Raw genomic sequence first — 27,508 nt, 5'->3', positions numbered from 1 at the left:
CCCCTGCCAGCATTTGCTGGCAGGGGCTTATGGGAATTGTAGTCCACGGACATCTGGAGGACCATAGGTTGACTACCCCTGCTTTAAGCAGTTCCAGCTCACACAATACAACCAGAATAACGGGATGAAAGTCAAGACAACTGAGAATTTAAGCAAAGCGATTTTGTACCTCACAAAACATCATGTTTTTGCAGCAACGTTCCCTTTGGTTGGTATGGGCCTCAGACCACGTGGATGCTTTTCAACTTGAATTTAAAATCGGCCTGTAGCAGACAGTTGTGGGTTTGTACATGTCTAAGGAAACAATCATTTCTTACTGGAGGGAACATAACCGATACTTGTCCAAGGTCTTCGGGGGGGGGGGGGGGGAGGGAGGGAGAGGAATATCTTCTAAGATTTCCATATGTTACACTGGATCTGTCATCACTGTGCACATGGGAACAGAACGAAGCTATAACATTTCTAATAGCTCGCAGCAAAGCTTTGCTCGGATCTAGTAAATTACCCATCGAGGCATTATGTTCCAGTATAAGCCGACTTCTTTCAGGCCTCTGCCAAAGCCTAGAAATCAATGTTGCTCCGTTTCCACAGAAGAACTGTGGCAAAGGGAACAGAGGTTTCTAACCCCAGAGGCCTACACCTGAGTCTCATGATCAGCTTTTGAGATTTAGCATGTATCAAAACGCACTTTTCCAGAAAGATTAGCCAGCAATGCTGTTAAAACCACAGGACTCCATCAGTCCTTATAACTAGATGAAGGTAAACTAATTCATTTAATTATTATTATTATTTAATAATTATGTAATAATTAATTTTTTTTTATTATTATTATTATTATTATTATTATTATTATTATTATTATTATTATTATTATTATTATTATTATTATTATTATTTTATTCTGCCTCCCATGGCAGACTCCCATGCAATTAAAACCCCATAAAATTCTAAGATACAATAGAAACTCTAATCTCAATGAAAATGTCCAGGTAAATTGTAAATGACACAAATAGGAACGCACACAGAAGCTTGTGCCCAGAATTAAACTGATTTGATCTTAATAGTGCCTCTGGACTCAAAAGTAGGGTTTGGGCTTCAGACCCATGCGGCTACACTCCGGAATCTAAAAGGGCAGAAAAGGAGCTGTTTTTATTTCTCACTTCTGCACAGTGAGATGGCAAACGCCAGTCGCTTCTGCTGGCACTCTTCCTCTTCTGCAATGGTCAGAAATCACCTCCAGCTTCCACAAAACGGAAATGTTTCAATAATCAGTAATAGATACAGGCCCAATGCTCGCCCAGTTCAACCTTTCCCCTTCTGTTTTGTCTCATTAGACGATTTGGCTTTAACGTGAAGACAGGTTTATGTAAACTAAAAGGACCAATGCAATGCAAAGCATCATTTCGATATATTCCAGGTCTTAGGGTTGAGTGGATGAAGATAAGTTGTGCAACCCTAAACATTCGAGACACACCATTACGTAGACCTGGATTTCATGCAAATTCACATATTAAAAAGGAACAGAGCGGAGTCAAATAAACATGACAATGAGCAAGTTTAAACGGGCAGAGTGAAATGGGGCGCTTTGGTCTCTGCAGAGGAGACAAATCAAACGCTGAGCATTCGGAGTGGGGTGCTGCTTTTTGGAGTCGAGCAAGACATGTCAACACATCTGTACCTCTGGGAATGTAATCTTAGACTCTCTGAAACATTTAAATGAGTGCATGAATTACGTGCTAAGCCAGGGTGTGCCGCATGCACGATGCAGGTCGCATATGATTCCCTCTCCCCCCTCTGCCCCCAATACTCCAACCCTAATAGCTGCAGATATTAAAAACGAAACAGGGTCGTAAAACATCCTGGAAAAAATAGAGAATCCCAATTGTAATATTTCAAATATAAAGTGATGAGTACGTAAGAATTTTGAGCACATAAAATCTGAACAATATTTTTAAAAAAATCCTTACCCATCTAAGAGACCGCAGTTGTATTTTTTTAAAAAATAAAAGTTTTTGTAAAGAACAGTTTTAGCACTGGACAGAGTGAGCCACTCTTCTAGCAATGTGTGTGCATCTCAAACTGGAGGTGGAACAATTCAAAAATTTATATCCCATCCATTTGAATGGGAGAATTCAGCAAATGTTTAAATCTTCTACTAGAATTAGGAAAATCTCATGCTGCCAGTTAGCCCTTATAAAGCAAAGACCTTTAGTTGACAAAACAGCTTGTCTAAATCCATGTGTCCCAGTCAGAGAGAGAGAGAGAGAAAGAGAGAGAGAGAGAGAGAGAGAGAGAGAGAGAGAGAGAGAAGAGAGAGAGAGAGAGAGAGAGAGAGAGAAAGAGAGAGAGAGAGAGAGAGATGGGGTTTAAAAAGCAAAATTGAGCAGATCATTCCTTGACTGTTGTGGGTTTTCCAGGCTATGTGGCCACGGTCTGGTAATTTTAGCTCCTGATGTTCTGCCAGTAGCTATGGTTGGCATCTTCAGGGGTAGGACACAGCGAGATGGCAATCCCTCTGTGAGTGTGTGCACAGTCTTATACAGAATCATACAGTTGGAAGGGACCACACAGGCCATCCATTCCAACCCCTTGCTCAATGCAGGATCAACCTAAAGCATTTATTTTTATTTGATTTATTTATTTATTATATTTCTATACTGCCCTCCCTTTTGGCTCAGAGCGGTTTATGTATAACAAGAGGAAGTACATATAATAAGAATTACAAGATCATTCATAAATTCAAGTAAACAATAGTAACAGTGATTTTAACTGGTAATGACGGTGTGTATAATATCTAGTTGACTTGCTTACTATACAACAGTGGTTCCATGGGAAGAGCCGTATGGGGTTCAGTACACGGACAGGGATTTTCTGGCGGCCCAGTAAATGTCATCACTTTGGTAGGCCTCAACCAAACACCTGGTGGAAGAGCTCCATTTTGCAGGCCTTGCAAAACTGTGGTTCAGGCAGGAATGCTGATATTTGATTCGCGACAGCCCTTTCCATCATCTTTCCCAGAAACGCTAAGTGCAAGATGGGTCGATAGTTGGTAACCTCTTGTAGATCCAGTGATGTTTTTTTCAACAACAGGCAAACCACTGCCTCTTTCATCCCCTCTGGGAATTCTCCGGTTGAGACACAGGTTGCTTATCTCCTGGAGGGGAGCCACTATCCTTGCATCACTTGTTTTGATTCTGTGAAAGCTTAAGGGGCTGGCAGGTGACAGTGGATGAGCAATAGGGTTGTGAATGTCCTGCACAGTGCAGGGGGTTGGACTAGATGACCCATGAGGTCCCATCCAACTCTATGATTCTATGATTCTATAAGTAGCCATGAAGGGCAGGGGTCTAAAGGGCATGAAGTCGGCCGAGCTGAGGTTAGCATCCTGTCCACTTCAGTCAGTGAGATTCATCTGAAATTACTCAGTATACCCCCCAGAGGTGGCCAAGGGGCCTCTAGTTTGCTTTCTGTATCTAAAGTTGGAGGGAGGTCACGGCGGAGTGTTGAGATTTCGTCTGCGAAGTAGCTCGCAGATGCCTCACAATTAATATCAGATTGACTAATGTTTTGGTGCCCCTCCTCTAGGGTAGTGAATGACTGAACTATCCTAAACAATTGTGCTGAGCGTGAGTTCGCAGACGCAATGGAAGTCGAGCAAAACTTGCATTTTACTGTCATCACCACCATCTCATAGGCTTTCATGTGCATTTTATAAGATGTTCTTGAAGTTTTGTCGTGAGTCTTCCTCCAAACTTGCTCTAGTTGTCTCAGTTCCTGGTTCTTTTTGCGGAGCTCCTCTGTGTACCAGGGAGCCCACTTGAAATGGGGTCAGAGAGGACGTCAGGGAGCTATCTTGTCAATGGCAGGGGTTAGCTCTTTAAAGGTGACTGTTTCGCCCTCATTGGCCCAGGTTTCTGTCATGCACACCAGTCTATTCTGTGCTCTGTAAAGTAGGCTTGCAGAGTAGTGGCTTTGTTGTTAATTGACCTGGCATTACACGGCATCAGTGTTGGAGGCAGGAGAAGTATCTGTTCAGCTGCTGCTTGAAGACTGCCAGTGAGGGGGAGCTCACCAACTCCTTCAGCCGCCAATTACACTGCTGAACTACACTGACTGAATTTCCCCCCCTCTCATATCTAGCCTCTACCATTCTACACATAGAGCAAATCTATTACTGTGGGTCCTCTCCTCTGCTCTCCACAGGAACTGCTCCTTGTCTTCCTCCAAGAGACAACTTTCAAATACTTAAAGACAGCAATCATGTTCCCTCTCAACCCCCTCTTCTGGCTGAACATTCCCATCTCCCTCAGCCTTTTCCCACAGGGCTTGGTCTCCATGCCTTGGATCATCCTCGTTACTCTCATCTGAACCCTCTCAATTTTGTCCACATCCTTTTTGAAGTGACGCCTCCAGAACTGCACACGGGACTCCAGATGTAGTCTGAAACCTGTGAACAGGGACTAAAATTACCAGATCATGGCCATACAGCCTGGAAAACCCACAACAGCCGGTTTAATCCGGCCATGTAAAGTCAACTAGGGAACAATAATCACCCGAAAGAACAGGATATTGGAAGTCAAACCACAGATATAGAGCATCCCCCACTTTTCATCCACCAAAATATACTAAGTTAAAGTGACAGATCCAAATTGAAATACATTGGTTTCTTGTTCAGTTTGGCCTTGAGATCCCTGCATCATCCCACTCATTGTCCAGCTGAAGCAAGGCATGTACAAAGAAAAACTGGGATAGAGTCAAATGCTAATTTTGAGACCACGCTGTACCTGGTATCATTTTTATCTTAAATCCATTTGCTACAAGTCTTGGATCCAGCAAATAGGACGATCCATCAAACCCTCTGCTTTCTTTCGGCATGTTACGAAGAACTTCCATGTAACCGGGCTCACTGAGTAGACTGAAACATTAAATAGTTAATTAAGTTTAATGAACAAGGACTGTTCCATGATTTTACTATAGTTGTAAAAAATGCTTTATCCAAATTCAGTGTTAGTCTCTCAATAAGACATCTCATAGGAAGGTGGTTCCATTGCCTGTAGTGGCCACCGGCTCAGACAGCCACTACAGGCCTACATTGCGGAAGCGCGTTTTCCCAATCCCTGCTTTTTGTCTTGTGTCCTTCCAAAAGGGAAATCTGCTACAACTGCTGTCTGCTCCCCACAGCACTGATAAATCTGTTCTGACTGAGCAGGGATCTCAGGGCTCTCTCAGCCTCACCCACCTCACAGGGTGTCTGTTGTGGGGAGAGGAAAGGGAAAGCGACTGTAAGCCACTTTGAGACTCCTTCGGGTAGGGAAAAGCGGCATATAAGAACCAACCCTTCTTATTCAGTAATATCAGGGCTCTCTCAGCCTCACCTCCCTCACAGGGTGTCTGTTGTGGGGAGAGGGAAGGGAAGGCAATTGGAAGACACTTTGAGACTCTTTCAGGTAGAGAAAAGCGGCATATAAGAACCAAGTCTTCTTCTTCTTCTTCAGTAATATCAGGGCTCTCTCAGCCCCCCTTCCCTCACAGGGTGTCTATTGTGGGGAGAGGAAAGGGAAGGCAATTGGAAGACACTTTGAGACTCCTTCGGGTAGAGAAAAGCAACATATAAGAACCAACCCTTCTTCTTCAGTAATATCAGGGCTCTCAGCCTCACCTCCCTCACAGGGTGTCTATTGTGGGGAGAGGAAAGGGAAGGCAATTGGAAGACACTTTGAGACTCCTTCAGGTAGAGAAAAGCGGTATATAAGAACCAACTATTCTTCTTCCATATGCTTCTCAGCTATGCTGAGAGAAACTCTTTTGGAATTATTGTGCAGAACCTCGGTCCATGAGTATTGTTTCATTTTATTATTTATTCCTTAGATTAGATGTTTAGGCCGCCACTCTCCGGAGACTCATGGCGGGGTACAATATAACCCCCCCCCCATTAAACATGATAAAACCCCATCCCATAACAAAACGACAAAACATAGATAAAAGAGGATAAAATTAGGTTGGCGTGCCTTATTTTACCCTTTTGCCTTTACCTTTCAGTTAACGCAATCCGTCTGTCCAGTTTCTGCACAGGGAGCTTATGGTCTTCAAGTAGCTTTTTCAAGAGCAGGGCTTCTTCCACGCGGCATGGGTTCAACATCGTTATCCTTTGATCCGAGGCAAGGATCCACGCGTCAGGAAAACTGGGAAGCGGAATCAGGCAGAGTTGTTCTTCACCGGACTCTCTCTGCTGCAGCCGGTGGAGCCTCTGCTTGAACGAATCCATGGAGAAGGGCACCTGCACAGTTTTTATCGCATGGGAACTGCTGCGTATCTTTCCGATTTGAGAATGGAAGAGCTTGTCCAGTTTCAGCTGATCGGACAGACAGTCTTTCAGTCTGGATTTGGACTTTCGCTCTCTGTCTCTGCTCAGCCTCTTTGTGCTCGGATCCAGGGCTCGTCGGCTTTGCCTGTTGTATCGCTCCCGGTCTTTAGCAGCTTTTTCCTCATATCTGACCGGGGAGAGGGAGAAAGGGGTTGTAGATGCAGGTGAAAACCGGCCAGGGTTCATACGTTTGTTAGATGCATCGGCTCTAGAACGGGTTGCCTTTCAAACACAAAGCGATATCTGAAAGGGGGGGAAAAGTGAACGTACGAAGCTGCCCCTCTTCCAGGGGCGTTTTCTTCAGCTCATGATACATGAAGGAATTTGGTTTTCTGATACGGATCCATTTGGGACAGAAATGGACACCTTCGCATGGCCGCAAGAAAGATTCGAGCCGGCATTGTGGCAAATACGGTGGACTTTCTAAATAGCTGATGAGCTATGGGTTAAATGCATTTTTTACTCTGTTTAGTTGATAACCGTGATAGATTTGTGTTTGTTTGGAACGAAGCTACTGTACTGAACAATTTTACTGTGTGTCTGATCTTGCGTGGGCCCATGGCCTAGTGCAATACACTTTGACTTGAGCTGACCTGACGAAGCTGCCTCAGATTGAGTCGAAGAGCCAAAAAGGTTAAATGAATACAAACGCACGGCCAAATGTTAAGTGTTTTACATAGAAGAATCAGATTTGCTGTAATATATGTATGTTAAGAACACTAAAGGTCTCACACGTAAAATCAATACAACAACAAACAAGCGGTGACCACAACAGCCTAAACCAGGCGTGTTTCGGCACAATAGCCTTGGTCAGTGGTTGGAACTGCATCTATAAACTGGATGACAGATAGGCTCAAAGCACATAGACCGTTTCCGCACTGGGAACTTCACTGCCCCAGCTCCTGTGCAGGAGCAGAAATCGGGGGCAGATGAGGTGCACCGGGCCAAATGCTCCCCCATCTGGGTGCAGGAAGAGGTGGGGCAACCTGCCATGACTAAAATTCCAGCTTGCAGCCTGATATGAAACCTCCAGTGCGTAAATGGTCATAGAGACACTTCTTTATTTCTCACTATAGACCAGGGATTCTCAACTGGGAGTTCACAGAAGCCCTGAAGGGGATCCCTGGCCTTTCACCTCCTGCCACAAGCTAGGGAAATGGCCACTATCATTGCTCTCCCTCCCGAGGCATGAGTGGATTATATCGTGGTTACTGCACCTGGGAGGAGGTGGAGCCTGCATGCCTACTCCCACCTTAAACCACCTCCTTTCTCTCCCCCACCCAGTCGTCTTCTAGTCTGCCTCACATGTCATTTCTGGGCGATGTGGCAGGGAGGCGTGGCCAGTTGACATCACTTCCAGGGCTTCTTAAAGCCTGAAAAGTTATTTCAGGGCCCCCCTCCAAGGTCAAAAGGTTGAAAAAGGCAGCTGTAGACCCTGGTTGAATACAGTATTGGCAAAGTGGTGATTCAATATACACAGTGTCCACTGTCCAGATACGAAATAAATAATTGTAATGAGGAACCAATGGCATGTATTGTACGCATTTGAGGTCCTAGTTTATTTATTGTTGTATTTATTCTTTTAACCCATGCAAATGCTAACCATTGCTGACCCTGGTTAGCTTCCAAGTTCTGATGAGATCAGACTAGCCAGGGCTATTCAAGTTGACTTGAACTATTCTATTTATTTATTAGTAGTAGCAAGACAGATCACCTTCTCCTATTGGTAGAAATTATGTGCAACAAAAGGTCCCATTCTGGGACAAATACTTATTTGAAGCTGTTCTTTGGGATCAGCAATGGGTCACCTCTCAGAAAACATTGGGTCAATTTTAAAAAAAAATCTGCCATCTAGGGCACAGATAGAAAATGGTCATGAAAGGAAAAATACAACAACGCCCCTGAATGCTGTAGAAACTTTACAGAAGTAGCATCCAACTAACAGGAGGGCTTGATTAATCTACTGAGAGAAGATGACTTAGTGGAGATCCAGACTATTTCGGCAGGTCACCCTGACTGTTCTCCAGGAAATGCTCACACTTGTAAATGTGCTAGCCAGATGAAATTATTCACAGACGAACGTCTCTGGACCCAACAAAGGCATCACCACCAGCCAGGTAAGTGACCAAAAAACATAGTTGTTTTTGCATGTGATTCATTTATCCAAGAAATCGGTTTGAGATCAGGGGTGGGGGGTGAGGTAGGGAGACATGCCTGTGAAATTTCAGAAATTGGGGCAAATTTAAACCCAAGCGAGTGAAGTCACCTTTTGCTGTAACTAGATGTTTTGAAAGCAGGATATACCCTTTGATATGGGGTTTATATGCAGACCGTTCCTAGGAAAGAAGCGTTTGTTTATCCTGCTTTTTACTATCCGAAAGACTCTCAAAGTGCCTTACGATCATCGATATGTACCAGCTAGATCATGGATGCTTTAGGCCAGGGGTAGTAAAAACTGCAGCCCTCCAGATGTCCATGGACTACATTTCCCATGAGCCCCTGCCAGCATCTGGAGGGCCGCAGTTTGACTACCCCTGCTTTAGGCTGATCCCGCGTTGAGCAGAGTGTTGGACTAGTTGGCCTGTATGGCCCCTTCCCACTCTAGGATTCCCCTCCTCTCCCCACAACAAACACCTTGAAAAGTGAATGGGGCTGAGATAAGTCTAAGACAACTATGACAGGCTCAGGGTCACCCGGCTGGCTGCATGTGGAAGAGGAGTGGGGAATCAAACCTGGTTCTCCAAATTAGAGGCCCCCCATTCTTAACCACGATACAAAGCATGTGCTCACATTTCCAGTACCTCACACATATATTGTAAGTCTCAAAAAGCCTTCTAAAAGCCTGAGTATTAACAGCTAAAACCACATAAAACAGCACATGAAAAATCCCTATGCACTGTATTTTTGAGAGCCAGTTTGGTGTAGTGGTTAGGAGTGCGGACTTCTAATCTGGCATGCTGGGTTCGATTCTGCACTCCCCCACATGCAACCAGCTGGGTGACCTTGGGCTTGCCACGGCACTGATAAAACTGTTCTGACCGAGCAGGAATATCAGGGCTCTCTCAGCCTCACCCACCCCACAGGGTGTCTGTTGTGGGGAGAGGAATGGGAAGGCGACTGTAAGCCGCTTTGAGCCTCCTTCGGGTAGGGAAAAGCGGCATATAAGAACCAACTCTTCTTCTTCTTCTTCTATTTATGGGTTTTTACATATTTTCTATAAAGGAATTATTGCATTCGTGAAATGTTCTCAAAGGAATTGGTGTCAAACAGAAAGCCAATTTGATCCTGCATGGTTAAAACCAGGAATAGTCCAAAAGTTGTTAATAGCCTGTAGTCAACAGGGGTAGTCAACCTGTGGTCCTCCAGTTATCCATGGACTACAATTCCCATGAGCCCCTGCTAGTGTTTGCTACAGGTTGACTACTCCTGGACTAAAGGATATATCATTTGATCAGACTTTGTTCTGAAGAATATTATTTGCTTATTTGTATCTTTTTCTTCAGATTTTTTTGAAGATAGGGGGCTTTTCTGTGCGTTGGCTGCAGATTCTTTTTTTCCTTTTTCTTTCTGCACCCATTTTGCTGCACCCACTGACCTTTCTGCAGGGAATGCTGAGGGTTTGGAGGGAAAAGGTACCCCTCTTTGCCTAAGAAACCATGCAAAAATTCCTACTATACTTAAATTACAGTAGCAATTCTTGCTGGATATGATCCATATACAAGGTTTTTACCTGTTTATTATAGAGCCGTACTTTTACACCGTCTGTTGCCACTTGAAATTCTTGCAGTATTGCCTCCCCAGAAAGTGTTAGTTATAAATTCAAAAAAAATGAAATATAACTTAAGGGCAAATTGCGAAGAAGACGTGAATGTGTGTACTGGAGGAGTGTTAAATCTGTTTAGCGCAGATGACAAAACCATTTAATCAGGAAAACAGAAGGGAAAGATCAATCTCGGGGTTTATAAATCAGCAAACAGTAGATAATTAGAAATAAAATACCTATGCAACATATTGCAGCTGTCAGGCCAAAGTATTTTCCATTCTGTTTTTGAAATTAACCGGGAAACAACTTATTTTTTGAACACAATGAATCACGACAGATGGAAACTACTGTCCAGGCTAAGTGGACAGATGTGAAGCCTGCAAAACTTACTTCTTTTTTTCGTCTCCCCTTAATGCCTCCCACATTTCTTCCCTTCTCAGCCTCAGTTCTTCCGTACTTGCTTTGGGGTTTCCAGTCAACAATCCAGAACAATTGTCTTGAGTGAAAAATTCAAATGCCGTCATAGGTTTCTTTACTATCTGGTTTTTAATTAAATCGTAGGCTGTAACCTGACCCACTTTATCATCGACAATATTTGTTCTTTTGATACCCGAATGGTTATTTTCTTGTTGATAATTTAGTTCGCCGTTCCCGTCGTTTTCCTTTTGAATTCTCGACTTCCCTGTTTCAGGAATCAAAATCTGAACAGGCTCCAGGTTCTCCCCTCTGGAGTTCACAAAGGCATGTCCCAAGCTCCATTGATCGGCTGTGACTTCAGAGGAAACCTTTGGGATCCTTGGACTTTCCATCCTGTCAACTTCTTGGATCTCATCCCTTCTCAAACCAGCCCCCATGCCACTTTCCGCATGAGTGTCCTTTAAAATATTACCATTTAGGTTATACCTGCTCGGCTGGTCCTCACATGGTAAATTATTTAGGGAGCAGTCCTGAAATCTATCGTCGCCAGCTGACTCACTGCCAGGCATTTCTTTTTTGGTACGGAGATCAGGAAGGGAATCATTATACGATGTTTGATTCTTCAAACAGACCTCGGTGTTTTTTCCGGTTTCCCCATTTTGCACATCATTACTAAGCGAAAACAACAAGGGACGTGCTTGTGGAGCTGGGTTCCTGCAGGATTCGGTTTCATTAACAGACACATCTGTTTGTTCTCTTTCATTGCCAAAGATTGTGTCTGTTACAACAGTTTCACAAGGAGTGGCCGTGGTCCGAGGTCCGCACAACGACGTTAAGATATCGTCAATAATAAGGCAAATGGCCTCCTAAAAAGAAAAGCCAGAAGCAGTACGATGAAGAGCGTGGGCACTAGTGACAGTGTTTTAAGTGTACTAACTCACATGCCAAAGGAAACAGAGCAGATTCTGCTAACTTTAAAAACTTAGCCAAGCAAAAGTGGCAGCAGACGGGAAATGTTATTTTTTCACAATCAGTAACTTTCACTACCCCCATCATGGTAAAATTTACTCCACTGTGCCTATGTCATGTGCTGTCAAGACGCCTTGGGAGTTCTGACCTAGGAGGGTGAGAGCAACCACAAAATGGCCGCCTGGGGAGGAGGAGCCAGCCACAAAATGGCTGCTGCAGGAGGTAGACACACACATTCAGAGGAAATGCAAAGGACAAGAGTAATTTTTTTTAAAAAAGCAGCAGAAAAGAGGAGACAGAACAAAACAAAATGTTATGGTGACAGCTTGTGCCAAAATAATGTTATGTTAATCTGTACAGTCAATCAGATCCCCAAGACTAGTCAGAAGTCACACCTGGCCACGCCCTCCCCTAAAAAGTCTTGGCGGACACCAGACAAGATTTCAGTGGTTGCCACTATGGCTACAGGCACCACACTGCTGCATTAAGGTGTGCATCCATTGTTCAAGCTCATAATGCCTACCCACAGTACCTTATCGTGGAGCAATACTTGAGATTTATCTGGTGTTAAATTGACATCCACAGCAGATGGAGAAGTGGTAACGCTGATAAAGAAAATGGGGTACGAACGGCTAGAAGACTTCAGGTTATAATAATGCTGAACCAGCTAAAAAGAAACAGGAAGAGAGGATACTTGAAAAAGGTGCTTTCTTCAATATGGAATATTGCATGTTTTCTTGTCTGCATGTACACAACTAAACCCCCAATTCTAACATTATGTTGCAGGATAAACCATCCCTTTGTCAAGGACACGTCAGCATTAGGTAAAGGTAAAGGTATCCCCTGTGCAAGCACCAAGTCATGTCTGACCCTTGGGGTGATGCCCTCTAGTGTTTTCATGGCAGACTCAATACGGGGTGGTTTGCCAGTGCCTTCCCCAGTCATTACCGTTTACCCCCCAGCAAGCTGGGTACTCATTTTACCGACCTCGGAAGGATGGAAGCCTGAGTCAACCTTGAGCCGACTGCTGGGATTGAACTCCCAACCTCATGGGCAGAGCTTTCTGACTGCATGTCTGCTGCCTTACCATTCTGTGCCAAAAGAGGCTCATGTCAGCATTCTCCTGTCTAAAAAGCTGTGCATTTTTTATAACTGAAACTTGCTGGAGGATAAGGGGAAATGCTTCTTCACAAGGGGACTGTGACATTGCACATTAAAAACAAGTGAGCTGGGGCCGCACAAGGAATTGCAAGGGGGAACCCGTTTGGAACCCCCATCTGAACATCTCCCTTTCCTGCACAATATCTGATCTAGGTGGGGCTTCAATGCGCTAGCATCTGCCATCTCCATCCCATTTTTGACACTGATCTGCTCTTGACATCACAAACATGCAAAGCTCTCTCGTACTGAGTCAAATCATTGGTCTATCAAGGTCAACCTTCTCTACCCCAACTGACAGCAGCTGTCTTGGGTTGAGGCCTTTCGTATCACCCACCACCCGATCCACTGTCAATGGAGATGCCAGGGATTGAACCTTCAGCCTTCTGCATGCAACACACAGGCTCTACCATCTCAGCCCTTAATAAATTTGTTAAAAAACAAAACAAAACCAAAGCTGGGTGAAGTTATTCATGGGCTTCGAGAAATGTGGATGCCTGTGGACCCAAAAGAGGAACCAGCAGCAGCCAGAAAACTGGCAGAAAACTATCATCGAGAATATTCAGTTATTTATAAGGTACCTCTCTCAATTCTAAGGTACTTGGGAGAACAAAAAATCATGGCCAGGAACCAAAAGAAGAAGAAGAGTTGGTTCTTATATGCTGCTTTTCTCTACCCGAAGGACTCTCAAAGCGGCTTACAGTCGCCTTCCCTTTCCTCTCCCCACCACCTGGGAGGGAGGTGAGGCTGAGAGAGCCCTGATATTACTGCTCCATCAGAACAGCTTTCTCAGTTCTGTGGCGAGCCCAAGGTCACCCAGCTGGCTACATGTGAAGGAGGAGCAGGGAATCAAGCCTGCCTTGCCAGATTACAGTTTTGTGCTCTTAACCACTACACCAAGCTGGCTCTTGGTGTCCAAAAGACACTTTGTAAGGCACTACGCTAAACAGACTTGATTATTTATTTATTTATTTATTTTAGATTTTTAGGCGATACCTTGAGAATGTCCTTCTGCTTTACTGGTCTGTTGTTTACAAAGATGAAGCTCCTTTCTGAGCTGGAATGACTTGTCAAAGAAGTTTCTGAATCAGGCTTTGGAAGGAAGCCACTGAGAGTTACCTAGAATATAAAAAAAAACACTAACATTTTCATTAAAACCACCTTCATTAAAACCACCTCCAAAATCTTGGTAGTCTCAAAGGTGCAGCTGGACTCTAATTCGGCTATTAAAAGCATTAACATAGAAATTATTGTGGGTTTTATTTGTCATTATGACACACGTTGTGAGGTAAAGCACCCAATTTGGCCCCACAAGGGTTAATGTATATAGTAACTAACTGCTTCCATCTTGCTGGTGTTCCTAATTGGGCCTTTCAGTCCATAGGCTAGCATCATTAAGGCTGGAGTGTGGAAGGGGCTATTGGCTCTACCTGAGAACCTGTAAGCCATACAATGGGAGGGGTAGAGTCAGGATTGGTGAGGTAATCTTCTAGAGCAGGGGTCGTCAACCTGTGGTCCTCCAGATGTTCATGGACTACAATTCCCATGAGCCCCTGGGAATTGTAGTCCATGAACATCCGGAGGACCACAGGTTGACTACCCCTGTTCTAGAGGGTTCCAATCAGAATTCAGGTGAGCCTAAAGCTAGCTTGGATTTTACTGGGCTAAAGTCTCAACTATGATCTGCTTGTTTGCAAATGGACAGTACCATAAAGGAAGCCTGAGCTAAGGTCTGGGGTTTTGTGATTGTAAGGCTGTGCCATCTAATGCAACCTTTTATTATGTTAGATAGTTAAGCTAATATTCTTTATTTCCTGAGCTGTTTGCTTTTGGAGACTTCTGTTGCTTATTGATAAATTCAGGCATGTGGCCGTGTTAGTCTGAAGCAGCAGAGCAAAATTTGAGTCCAGTTGCACTTTTAAGACCACCTTTAAGATAAGGTTCCGCATGATATTCTTATTGACAAGTTGGTAAAATGTGGTATGGATCCTATTACTGTTGGGTGGATCGAGAACTGGTTGACAGATCACACCCAAAGGTGTGCTTGTAAATGGTTCATCAACTTCTTGGGGAGGAGTGACAAGTGGGATGCCTCAGAGATCTGTCCTGTGCCCTGTGTTGTTCAACATTTTCAGAAATGAATGGATGAAACAATAGATGGGGTGCTTATAAAATCTGCAGATGATACTAAACTGGGAGGGGCAGCAAACACATCAGAAAACAGAATCAGGATACAGGATGACCTCGACAGGCAGGGAAACTGGGCTAAAATGAATTTCAATAGTGAAAAATGTGAAGTGGTGCATTTAGGTAAGAGAAATCAAATGCATCGAAGAAGAAGAAGAGTTGGTTCTTATATGCCGCTTTTCTCTACCCGAAGGAGTCTCAAAGCGGCTCACAATCACCTTCCCTTTCCTCTCCCCACAACAGCCTGTGAGGGAGGTAAGGCTGTACATGAAGAAAAGAAATGAATACAGAATAACGAGTAAACCCTAAATCAGCGGTTCTCAACCCGAGGGTCGCGACCCCTCGAGGGGTCATTTAACCTTTTCCGGGGGATCGTGGCGGCATGCCGCTGGCCTCCTTTGGGCCACCTCAGAACTCACCAAGGTGGCATGGAGGAAACCAGCACTTGATTTTCTGTGTGTATTTTCAGCCATCAAAAGATGGATTCGTATTGGTCAAGGAACAATACATCTTATTAGCACTAATAAGAACAGTATTCATTTTCGACATTAGTTCGAATCAGAAGATTCTGAAATTGGTTTCATTGGTGAAATGTCAGGGAGGGGCAGAGAGAGAGAGAGAGAGAGAGAGAGAGAGAGAGAGAGAGAGAGAGAGAGAGAGAGAGAGAGAGAGAGAGAAACACACACCACTTACTGCAGGGTTGTCACAGCAGTGCTGAAAAGGTACCATGCTGCCCATAACAGCTGTTCCGACTACCGCCATGAAAGCCATTTTATGATCTGACACCTTGTTCTTTTGCCAGATGACTGTCTGCAACAACACAACAATGCCCAGCACAGAAGCAAGTTTCAGATATTAGATCTGTTCGCTTAGAACCTGACCTGGCCATAAAAAGCACCATGTTCATATGCTTTGTGTAAACTGCCCTGAGCCTCAGTGGAGGGGGGTATAGAAATATAAGAAATAAATAAATAGTACACTGGATTTCACATTCCGTTCCTGAACACCATGGCCTCTTTCGCATTACCACTATAAACTGGATGTTACCCGTCATTGGCCCTGTTCCAAGTAAAGCAATACAGGGATGGAGGTTTCACACAGTGAATTTCATTCCATTACTGAGCCTTCTCTGAAGTGGCTTGGCCATTTCAAACAGTGCTGTCATTTTGCTGCATATTTTCCCTTGAACTTGAGTTGAGCACTATAGTGCTAGACCAATCTAGCACTTCAGTGCTATAGCAGCACTATTGAGATTGCAGCTGTTGTTACCAACTTCTGTAATACCTATCACAGATGCCCAGAGCACCTGCTGGGCAAGGAGCTACTTCTCTCCTCCCGTATCCATGTAACAACAATAGCACTCCACTTAGAATATTAAAAAAAAAAAACAAGTTTAAGGAAGACCACACAGCGTAAAAAAGTGCTGGGGGGAGGAAGCGCTACAGACATTTTATTTATTTATTCAATTTCTATACCACACCCTCTTGGCACAGCCATCTTGGGTGGTTCGCAACATGATCAGTAATAAAACAATAAAAGCCATTAAAATGAACCATTAAATAGCTACCACAATGACTCTGAAGGCAAATAGGTGAAAATGGAATAAAGTAGTTGACATCACAAATGGCTCAACTAGACTTTGCTAACCAGATGCAAGTGGCTTTGTGTGAAAAGGTAAATAAATTCTGTTAGCAGCCCACTGCTAAAGGCCGTAGTCCCTTCAACCTTTCAAATACTTAAAGACAGCAATTATGTCCCCTCTCAACCTCCTCTTCTCCAAGCTGAATAGTTCCAAGTCCTTCAGCCTTTCCTCAGAGGACTTGGTCCCCAGGCCCCGGACCATCTTCACTGCTGTCCTCTGCACCCCCTCAATTTTTTCCACATCCTTTTTGAAGTGAGGCCTCCAGAACTGCACACAGGACTCCAGGTGGAATATGACTGATGCAGTATAAAGTGGGACTATGACACCTCGCGGTTTTGATGTGATGCCTCCATTGATACAGCCCAAGATTGCATTTGCCATCTTGGCCACCGTATCACACTGTCTGCTCATATTTAGCTTGCAGTCCACAAGTTCCCCAAGATCACGTTCACACACACAGCTCCCCAGAAGTGTATCTCCAATCCAGTACGCATGCTTCTCATTTTTGCGACCCAGATGTAAAACATTAAAAGAAGAGTTGGTTCTTATATGCCGCTTTTCTCTACCCGAAGGAGGCTCAAAGTGGCTTACAGTTGCCTTCCCTTTCCCCACAACAGACAGTGTGAGGGAGGTGAGGCTGAGAGAGCCCTGATATTACTGAAGAAGACGAAAAAGAGTCAGTTCTTATATGCCGCTTTTCTCTACCCGAAGGAGTCTCAAAGTGGCTTACAGTCGCCTTCCCTTTCCTCTCCCCACAACAGACACCCTGTGAGGTGGGTGAGGCTGAGAGAGCCCTGATATCACTGCCCGGTCAGAAGCAGAAAGATTAGCCAAAACTCTATTTCTTAAACGGGAGGGAGGTCATACAAGTTGAAGTTTAATTCGGTATATTCTGATAGGGAGGCCAGCAGATTTAGATGTTATTTCAGGCCTCAGCCACAGGCCTGGCAGAACAGCTCTGTCTTGCAGGCCAAGTAGAAGTGTTAAAGGTCCCGACTGTGCAGCTAACTAGTAAACACAGATATGGGGAAACCTATCTGATTTCTACACAAGCAATCAGCTTGGTGTAATGGTTAGGAGTGCGGACATCTAATCTGGTGAGACAGGTTTGATTCTGTGCTCCCCCACATGCAGCCAGCTGGGTGACTTTGGGGTAACCACAGCACTGATAAAGCTGTTCTGACCGAGCAGGAATATCAGGGCTCTCAGCCTCACCTCCCTCACAGGGTGTCTGTTGTGGGAAGAGGAAAGGGAAAGGGCATTGTAAGCTGCTTTGAGACTCCGTCGGGTAGAGAAAAGCAGCATATATGAACCAATTCTTCTTCTTTTGTTCTGACCAAGCAGTAATATCAGGGCTCTCTCATCCTCACCTCCCTCACAGGGTGCCTGTTGTGGGGAGAGGAAAGGGAAAGCGATTTGTAAGCCGCTTTGAGACTCCTTCGGGTAGAGAAAAGCAGCATATAAGAACCAACTCTTCTTCTTCTAAATCTCTCATTTACAAAAAAAATTATCAATCTATGCATATTTGAAAATATGTATTTGACACACTATTACTTGAAAATTATTCCAGATTGATAAGAACTCCTGGGGGGAAAAATACTAAGTCATCTTGCAAGAATTGCTTCTTTTACTGGAGGAGGGGATGGGGGGGGGGACCCTCAACAAGCTTCATCAACTGAAATCCAAATTTTATTATGGCATATACAAGGGGTGCGTCACGATCATGATGGATCATCGGATCCTGTCAAATTGCTCCCATCTAAATCCAACCATTATCTCTGGGCTTGCTGCTTTTGACACGACTGATATAAACATCGTGGGCGCTTATTTTAGCCTCTATCGGTATGATGCCACAGATATAAATCTGAGTTGCTGATTAATGCAAGGATGTTATTACACAGCCTGACCTGCTGAACGGGTGATATACATAACTGCTAAAAGATCGCTTCAGTAAAATGGCTTTAAGAGAGCTCTGGAACATGAGAACTTACTAAATGCAAAGTTTGTAAAAGCAGATACAGGCTGCCATGGGAGGCGATATATATATATATATTTTACTTTCCTTGGGAATTGGGGCTGGGAGGGGGTGGGGACACCTTTCAGGGTTCTCACGGTAACTTGTTATTCCAACCTGCTCAGAAACCACCTGGCTAATTTCACGTCTTTGCTTCCAAAAACGACTAGATGTCCGAACAGGCTTCCTATAACGCTTGATTTATAACCTTGATTATACTCCGAAATCGAGCTATAAATATACCCTCACACACCCCCATGTATTTTCTAGGTCACATAAACCTGGGTCCGGTGAATCTGACTCTCTCGCCAGTATGATGACGCTGCAAAAGGATCCCCATCAAAATATATTCTTACATACAGACCATCTTAGGTTTTGACAGAGCCGGCCAAAAATATCTTGCCTCCTCTCCGTTCCATTGAAGAGTTGGACGTGAATCGAAAGGCAAAGCAAGATTCACAGCCATTTTACTGGGTGCTGCCCTCGCGGAGTCCAGCTTTTACTGCCCTTCAGTAATGATGCGGCCACGTCCGGTTCAGATCCTTCCGCTATCTTGGACTGCTGCTAGAGAAAAGTGCTTTAACAATCCTGCATGCATGTTGTATGGAAACACCTTGCAGAGGAGCAAGGGAATTTCCGCACATCAGAAAAAACAGTGTTACGCCAGCTGAATGGCGTAGCGCTAAATATTCTTGTGCCTCCAAGCCCCTCCTCACCTTTTTGCTGTCTCGCTTTTGTCTTCTGCCTTTTCGTGCTTCTCACCCTTCACATCGGCTGCTGGAAAGGGCGGAAGAGAGCAACGCACTTTACATGCGACTCTCTTCCACCTGTCAATCAATCCAGGCAACCAATCACGATGCCCGCAAATATTTCTTTTTTAATCCATACTTCTCTATTTAAACACCTATGCATATAACTTTTAAAAATTAATCTCGTTCCTGATTTTGTTTGGGGGGGAAACTTTAGAGAGGCAAGGTTTTTGTTACAACTTTGGTAAAAAAAATTATTTTTGCCATCGCCTGAATGCTTGTCCACCTATTCGTTGCTCCAGGATTTTAGACATTTTTGAAAAGACATTCCTGTCCCCGGGAACAAGGGAGAGGGAGGCGGATGCGAGGGCAGGACAAGGCAGGTGCCTTTAGCAAATTTGAACTTCCATACCTTCCCTCGGCTGGTTGCCCACTGGTTGCTCTCCAGTAGCTAGCACTAAATAGGTTGGGGAATCCACTTTATGCGGATCCCAGCTAGCAGTTTAAAATAGAGGATGTAACCAGCCGGTTACTGCCCAGATGCTGGATGTTGGCAACGTCATACGGAGGGGCTGGAATACAATGACTACGTAAGGTAAGCATTTCACTATATTTAACGAATGTGGAAATGCCACAAGTTTCGTTAAAAAAAATCAGAGTTGTATTCCTCCCCCCAAAATTTAGCAATTTAAAACTTTTTTTTTTTTAAAGAAAAGAAGAGTTGGTTTTTATACCCGGCTTTTCACTGCCTGAAGGAGTCCCAAAGTGGCTTACAATCGCCTTCCCTTCCTCTCCCCACAATAAAAATGGAGTCCAATAGCATCTTTAAGACCATTAATTCTTTGGCAGAGGGTTTGACCTGTTTGCCCTACGTAGAGAAAAGACGGGCATTGTTGACATTTAATGGCACATACAATGTTAGAAGATCAGCAAGTGAATAAGTCTTTGATGGTGTAGGATATGTTGCTAGGTCCAGTGATTCTGCTATTGGAGTGTATGTGGTAGCAAAGTTGGCACCAGGGTTAATTGCATTCTCTGGTACCAGTCTCCATGTTCAAATTAGATGTTGCATTATTATGGATGAGTTGTTGTTTGAGACTGGTTTTTTTTTTCTGTGTGCAAAAAAAGCTTTTCCCCCCAGTACTTGGGAAAGAGAACTGTCATTATCCAGCAGAGGTTGTAAGTCACTGATGATGCGCTGAATTATTTTGAGTTGAGAGCTATATGTAACCACTAGTGGTGTTCTGTTATTGTTCTCTTTTGGGTCTGTCTCCGAACAGGTTTTCTCTTGGTATCCTTCTGGCTTGGTTAATCTCTTTCTGGACCTCATTGTCTGGGTACTTCAGTTCCAAGACGGTTTGGTGTAGATCCTTCAGGTGGGAATCTCTGTCTGGGACTGGAGCAGATGTGGTTGTAATGTAGAACCTGGCTGTATACAATGGATTGTTTGGTATGTTTAGGATAGTATCTAGAGGCATGCAGGTACGTTTGTCGTTCAATGGGCTTTCAGGATAAGGTGGTCTCTAGGCATCCATTGTTTATTTTTACAGTAGTGTCCAGAAAATTATTTCTTGCGTAGATTGGTTCACTGTCAGGTTGATTAGTGGGGTGAAAGTCATTGTATGCCAGGTGGAAAGAATCCAGGGCTTCTTTAGCATGTGCCCAGACAATAAAAATGTCACCAATGAATTGCAAGTATAAGAGAGGTGTGAGTGGCTGAGCATTTAGGAAGAGTTGCTCCAGATCTGCCATGAAGATGTTGGCATATTGAGGGGCCATGCGGGTCCCCAGAGATCTGAAGGAACAAGTTGTCACCAAATCTGAAGTGGTTATGGGTGAGAACAAAATGGCACAGTTCGGTGGCCGAGTCAGCTGTGGTGTTGTTAGAATTTGTATTCGTAATGTCTTGTAATCCATCCTTGTTTGGGATGTTGGTATACAGGCATTCCACATCCATGGTGGCTAAAATAGTATTCTCTGGAAGGTTGTTCAAAGATTGAACAGATGAAAAATTTATAGATGCTTCATAATATAGTTAATAACTATAACACCTTTTCAGCTCAGAATCAGGTGGAGTCATTGTGTTGGTCTGAAGCAACAGAACCAAGTTTGAGTTCAGCAGCGCCTTTAAGACCAACAGTTCAATTCCTGATATAAGCTTTTGTGTGCATGCACACATCTTCAGATCCCTTGAAGTGCCATGCACACGAAAGCTTATGCCCAGAATTAAACTCTGTTCATCTTCAAGGTGCCACTGATCTCAAACTGTGCTCCAGCTGTTCAACACATAATGCCTTTTTGGGGGAGGGGGGGACGGGGATGCACACATGATCTGCATGCACCAAAGCACCAACTTCTAGCAAAGGGAAGTTGTTTTGGAGGCCAACAGCTGGCCCTCCCTGTAAAGAAGGTTCTAACTTTAGAACCTTCTCTTAAAAACTTGTAAGCAGACAAGATCCTGTGGAGTGCTGAAAGGTAATGCCTTATGAAAAATAATATGATCATCCGGCAAAACGTTTGCAGAGCTTTTCTGATTTCCAAGGATGAAAAATACCGGGAATCAGCAAGCCAGGATTGTCTTTTTCAACAACGATCAGTGCCGTGCTCCAGTTTAAACAAAACAGCTACTGAAGAGCGTTCCGCAAGTATATTTAATGCGTCAGCGCACAGTCGAGGATTACTCAACCTCTCTTTGCAGCTAGCTTTGTCTCTGGCAACGTCTAGCCAAGAAGCTGTTCGCAGCCACATGGTTCCCCCCGAGTAAAATCTAATAAATTAATTACAAATCCAAAGTCTAGCAAAACTGCATACATAACAGGCACTAATTGGTCACATTCCAAACAGGGCCCAAGACACAATAAATGTGGAACTCCACTGACATAAAGTAATGTCTGAATCTGAATATATCGTTTTAAAGCAGGGTTTTGCAGAAGTGAATACAAACGGTAAGGCTGTGCCCAGCAGGGAGCTGCAAAAAGATGGCCAAATCTGAACCAATTCGATTTCTGAAAAAACAAGGGTGCATTTAGCAACTGGAATTCGCCAGAATCTTTTTCAAAAGAGAGATCCCAGTGTGGTGTATTAGTGTGCTAGACATGGGCTGGGGAGATCCACGGATCGAATCGCCACTCAGGCGGGAATCCTCTCGGTTTAACCTACCCTCACAGACTTGATGTGGGGGAGGAATGGCGGGAGGAGAAGATAAAATTGTGGAAGGAGGAACCACGCACACTGTCCTTGACTCCTTAGTGAAAACGTAGGGGGGAAAGGATAATTAAAATTGCCTTTCCAATTTGTCAGTGGCTAATGGCAGTGGCTAAGAGCCTCTTGTGGCGCAGAGTGGTAAGGCAGCGATATGCTGTCTGAAGCTGTCTGCCCATGAGGTTGGGAGTTCAATCCCAGCAGCCGGCTCAAGGTTGACTCAGCCTTCCATCCTTCCGAGGTCGGTAAAATGAGTACCCAGCTTGCTGGGGGGTAAACGGTAATGACTGGGGAAGGCACTGGCAAACCACCCCGTATTGAGTCTGCCATGAAAACGCTGGAGGGCGTCACCCCAAGGGTCAGACATGACTCGGTGCTTGCACAGGGGATACCTTTACCTTTTAATGGCAGAATTGCAGAATTTCCAAAATGCATCCTCAGGCTCTTATAATTAACAAAGTTCTGATAGTATGACGGTAGCATGGGGGGGCAGCGATTTGCGACAATAGGACATAATTCCTAGCTGACATCAGTCCTCTCCAGGAAGTGTGATTCCTAGAGAGGCATGACATCATTTCCGGTTTTTCCCAGAAGCGATGGTAAGTCATACAAATTTTATTTTTTCCTACTGCCCTTTGGAGCAGTGACAGGAAAGAAGAGGGAATCCTCGCCCCCAAGCAAGGGAATGGCAAATCTAGCTGCAACTGTAACCCTCCTGAAGGGAGCTTTGACCCTCAAGAGCTCATATACTAAATATCTTGTTAGTCTCTAGGGGGCTACTGGATTCAGATCTAGCTGTCCTCCAGTTACCAACATTCTCCCATGAAATCCTTTGAGAAAAAACACCACTGAGATTTAGCGGGTAATAAAAGGGGATTTGGTACACACAGTAGCAATTCCTCCCCCTGACAAGGAAAAGCAAAGAGGAAACCAACCGGTCCCAGTAAAGCCCTCAAGCCCTCTCTCAAGCCTTTTCGGTCCTGGATCCAACCTGGTGGAACGAGCTCCCAGAGAAGCTGAAGGTCCTGTTGGAATTCTCTGGCTTCCCGCAGGGCCTGCAAGACAGAACTCTTCCACCAGGCATTTGGTTGAGGCTGTGCCCGTGGAGTACCGGGGAGTGTGATCAGGTCCCCCCTCTCCTGGTTCTGGGCTTAGGTATTAGATAATTAAAATCAGCTTGGTGTAGTGGCCTCTAATCTGGGATTGATTCTCCCCTCCTCCACCTGCAGTCCGCTGGGTGACTTTGGCCCAGTTTCTGTTCTCTCATAAGCCATTTTGTTACACCTTCAGGTAGTAAAAAAGGGGGGTACAGAAAAACAGCTCTTCTTCATACGCCATGCCATGCCTGGATCCACTGGTTGATCCACCATGAATGATTCCATCTTTTTATTTCTAGCTTTGCATCTCCCAGACCATACTGGGTCAGCTGCCTGTGAGTTCGGGATAGCTTTTACATTAACCCACCCTCTTGTTTTATGTCCTTGTTTTTATGTTTATCTAATTGGGGATTTATTATTGTTGGGATTCTAATTGACTGTTTTATTAATAGATATTTTATTGCATGTTGTGAATTGCCGCGAGATGGCAAGTCTGAGAGCAGCGGTATACAAATATAATTATAAATGAATGAATGAATGAATGAATGAATGAATGAATGAATGAATGAATGAATGAATGAATGAATGATATGGGGTTGGTGGCAGAATGGAATCTGACCCACATGTTACCCGGACTGTGTGAATCTGCCACTCTGAGACCCGAAGACAAGCGTTTCAACAGGTATTGCAAGGAACATACTGTGTACAAGCAGCTGATAAAACATTTCTGCCATCTACTCTGCGCTGTCATTTGTAAAGCGTGATGGATGAGAAACTAGCCCTCGGTAATCGGAGACAAGCCACTTCACCTTTCGGTCAGCAGTTCAAACTCAACCTGTTGGTAAGGAGTGGGGGGGAGGGAGAGAGAGTTGTGGCCAACTCTCAGCTGTTCAATATTTGAAGTAAGATGAGTGGTTTTCTCATAGACAGGTGCCCATCTCTCACTGACATACTAATAATAAGCAATTTTCTGGTTCTACTCAACCAGCCCCCCCCTCTCCTTTTTCACACGAGTAGGCACATTCTCCCTTGCACAACACACACACACACACTCTCCATGACTACTGCCTTAGCACGGGCCTGCACAAAGCAATTTCAAGGCAGAAACTATGGCCCAAAATGGAAGGAAGGCGGCCGCTCCCATAATCTGCATTCTACGGCCACTTGCCTCAGAAACCCTGGCCTACTTTCTTGAGAATCAGCTTGGTGTAGTGGCCTCTAATCTGGGATTGATTCTCCCCTCCTCCACCTGCAGCCAGCTGGGTGACTTTGGCCCAGTTTCTGTTCTCTCATAAGCCATTTTGTTACACCTTCAGGTAGTAAAAAAGGGGGGTACAAAAAAAACAGCTCTTCTTCATACGCCATGCCATGCTGGGAACAGTTCCAAGACAAGCTGTTCAAATTAATATGGTGCATGTGCAGGTTGCTACCTCCTGCTTGAGAAATACCTGTAGATTTGGGTGGGAACTTGGGGAAGGCAGGGCTTGGGGAGCGGAGGGACGTCAGCAGGGTATAATTCCAAAAAAACAATCCTCCAAAGCAGCCATTCCTCTCCAGGGCAATGGATTTCTGACATCTGGAGATCAGCTGTAATCCTGGAAGATCTCCAAACTCACTTCGAGGTTGGCAACCTTAGGTATGAGGGTGCTGGAAAAGATGAAGGGCCCACACAGCCTTTTCTAACTTCATGGGCCCAAGACTCTCTACCTCTGCTCTTCAAAGAACTTATCAGAGGTACCTGCCCAACACACTTTCCACCACAGTCTCAGGAGTCACCAGCGAGCCTGAGAGTGACCCTGTTCTTTCAAGCAGGTCTCAGTTTCCTTTACTGACCTACTATTTAAAATATATTTGCTAAGAACCTAAATGATAAAACACTATTTGTCAATCAGAACATAAGAGAAGCCATGTTGGATCAGGCCAGTGGCTCATCAAGTCCAACACTTTGTCACATAGTGGCCGAAACCCAGGGTTATCAGGAGATCCACTAATGGGGCCTGAACTCCAGAAGCTCTGCCACTGTGGCCCCAAAAGCACCAAGAATACAAAGCATCTCTGCCCTAGATGTAAGAACATAAGAGAAGCCATGTTGGATCAGGCCTGTGGCCCATCCAGTCCAACACTCCGTTTCACAGAGCGGCCAAAACCCAGGAGCAATTAGGAGATCTACTGGCAGGGCCAGAATTCCAGAAGCCCTCCCACTGTTGCCCCCCAAGCACCAAGAATACAGAAATTCACTGCCCCAGAGTAAAAACAACATGAGTATCAATCCACTTTCTAATCCTTGGGCTCACAGAAGCTTGTGGACTTCTAGTGCCCTCTGACACCTTTCCTGGTGTCCACCAGGTGTTTTTAGAAAGTGGACAGCACCATGTGAGGTTTCTGCCCAGTAGGACTTGTGACTTTCTGTGCAAATTTTTCTTTTTTTTCATAATTTTATTATTTATTATTATATAAAGCATTTACAGAAAAATAAAAGAGAAAAAGCGACCAGCTGATATGGTTTGCCATCTTCTTTTAACATACATATTCAGTTCCCATCACATATTAATCCTAATCTAGAAGTTTTTACCATCTTTCTTAGCGAAATAATTGTTAATACATATAAGAGTATAATCTGTTATAAGAATATATTCTATTATTATCTTAGGTGATATAAAGTCAGTCCCCTTCATATATTGGCCATGACCTAAGAGTTACTGCTGCTGTCTTGTTGATACATATGAAGTATAGTTTGCCTTCCTCTTTTAGCATGCATATTAGCATACATTTCTGTGCAAATTTTTCAACACCGGCTTCCTTATCTTCCACCACAGCTCTGTTTTAAAACATACCCTGCTCAACAGAACATTTGCCAGAAATGCTGAGGAGTTACTATTAAAAGTTCTATGACCTCATTCCCAGATATCTGTGCTTGACTCCGCCTCTTGCGGCAGCCATTTTGTGGTTGCGCCCACCAATTTGTGCCAGAATTTCAAAAGTGTTGCCTGGCTTAATAAGGTTGGCGAGCTCTGCTCTAATGCCACAAAGCTGCAGACACACAAATAAATGCTTTCTAGGAACACATCCTTTCGGGGAACAGAGGAGTAAAGTGTTATAGATGCACTGTTAATCAAATCATAAGTAACCTGCACAAAACCCTTTCGATCTCTGAGAGATCAAGTGCCTGGAACAAGATCAGATAATATATATATATATAGCTAAATAAAACAGAAAACATGTAATCATTTTTTGTGAAAACGAGAGGAAAACAAAACTCCAGATTTATGCTAGCTCTGCTAAAGGATAACTTATGCTTCCTTCATAACAGAAATTTTCAAGCTATTTATCCATGTCCTTTCTTTGACATATTATTTTCTGAGAAGGAAAGGTTACACAGATGAAACTAATAAGTTTGTCAGGTACTTGTTCTGCATTGCACAGATTCCAACATCAATCCTGACACCATTCACACGGACCCCAATTTATTTTAATTTATTTATATTTATATACAGTCAAACCTGTGAATTATACTTGAGCCCTTGAAAATCCAGTCATAGCTGGTCTCTATTCTACTCAATAGAAGTATCAAGACCTTGTTCTCTGCTCCAAATATGATAGCCAACAAATTATCGGAAGCTGATGACTCTGGCCTCCAAATGCGAGAAATATTTTCCAACACATCATATTACAGACAATTCTGGAATCTGGGTCATATACTGGAAGAAATAATGCCAGAGCTTCGTGGCAGTGTACATGCTTTCCATACATTATATTGCCAGTTCAGTCCTTGGCATCTTTGGTCAAACAGGAGAGCTTTGAAAACCCTCTTGCTCAAGTCCTTGAAAAATTACAGCTAGTTTGAGAAGATGGCAGAACTGCTAGATTTGTGACTAGTGCAGGAATTCCCAACCAGGGGTCTGCGGACCTTTCCCAAAGGGGGTCTACGGCCTTTCCCCTCCTGTCTT

The 27,508-nt window shown here is 44.1% G+C and overlaps 1 protein-coding gene across 5 annotated transcripts in view; it reads right to left on the bottom strand.

Moving 5' to 3' along the window:
• Nucleotides 1-27,508, bottom strand: part of PMS1 (PMS1 homolog 1, mismatch repair system component) — a 63,122-nt gene that overhangs the window by 8,910 nt on the left and 26,704 nt on the right. For 2 of the 5 annotated variants that reach the window (XM_077319462.1, XM_077319463.1), the window contains 6 exons: nucleotides 15,552-15,668; nucleotides 13,668-13,790; nucleotides 12,046-12,180; nucleotides 10,518-11,410; nucleotides 6,033-6,491; nucleotides 4,785-4,915 (listed from right to left, as the gene is read on the bottom strand). The exons of 1 other annotated variant lie outside the window; for it this stretch is intronic. In XM_077319462.1, coding sequence (XP_077175577.1) covers nucleotides 4,785-4,915; nucleotides 6,033-6,491; nucleotides 10,518-11,410; nucleotides 12,046-12,180; nucleotides 13,668-13,790; nucleotides 15,552-15,668 — 1,858 coding nt within the window. Of the gene's footprint in view, nucleotides 1-4,784; nucleotides 4,916-6,032; nucleotides 6,492-10,517; nucleotides 11,411-12,045; nucleotides 12,181-13,667; nucleotides 13,791-15,544; nucleotides 15,669-17,239; nucleotides 24,397-27,508 lie in introns of those variants that run through there. 2 more of the 5 variants (XR_013228000.1, XM_077319464.1) reach the window with 2 other exon arrangements.

The sequence above is a fragment of the Paroedura picta genome, chromosome 2 (genome assembly GCF_049243985.1).
Source record: "Paroedura picta isolate Pp20150507F chromosome 2, Ppicta_v3.0, whole genome shotgun sequence".
Lineage (NCBI taxonomy): Eukaryota > Metazoa > Chordata > Lepidosauria > Squamata > Gekkonidae > Paroedura > Paroedura picta.
Note: the sequence above shows the minus strand (reverse complement) of the source record. Positions and strands in the feature narration are given on the sequence as shown.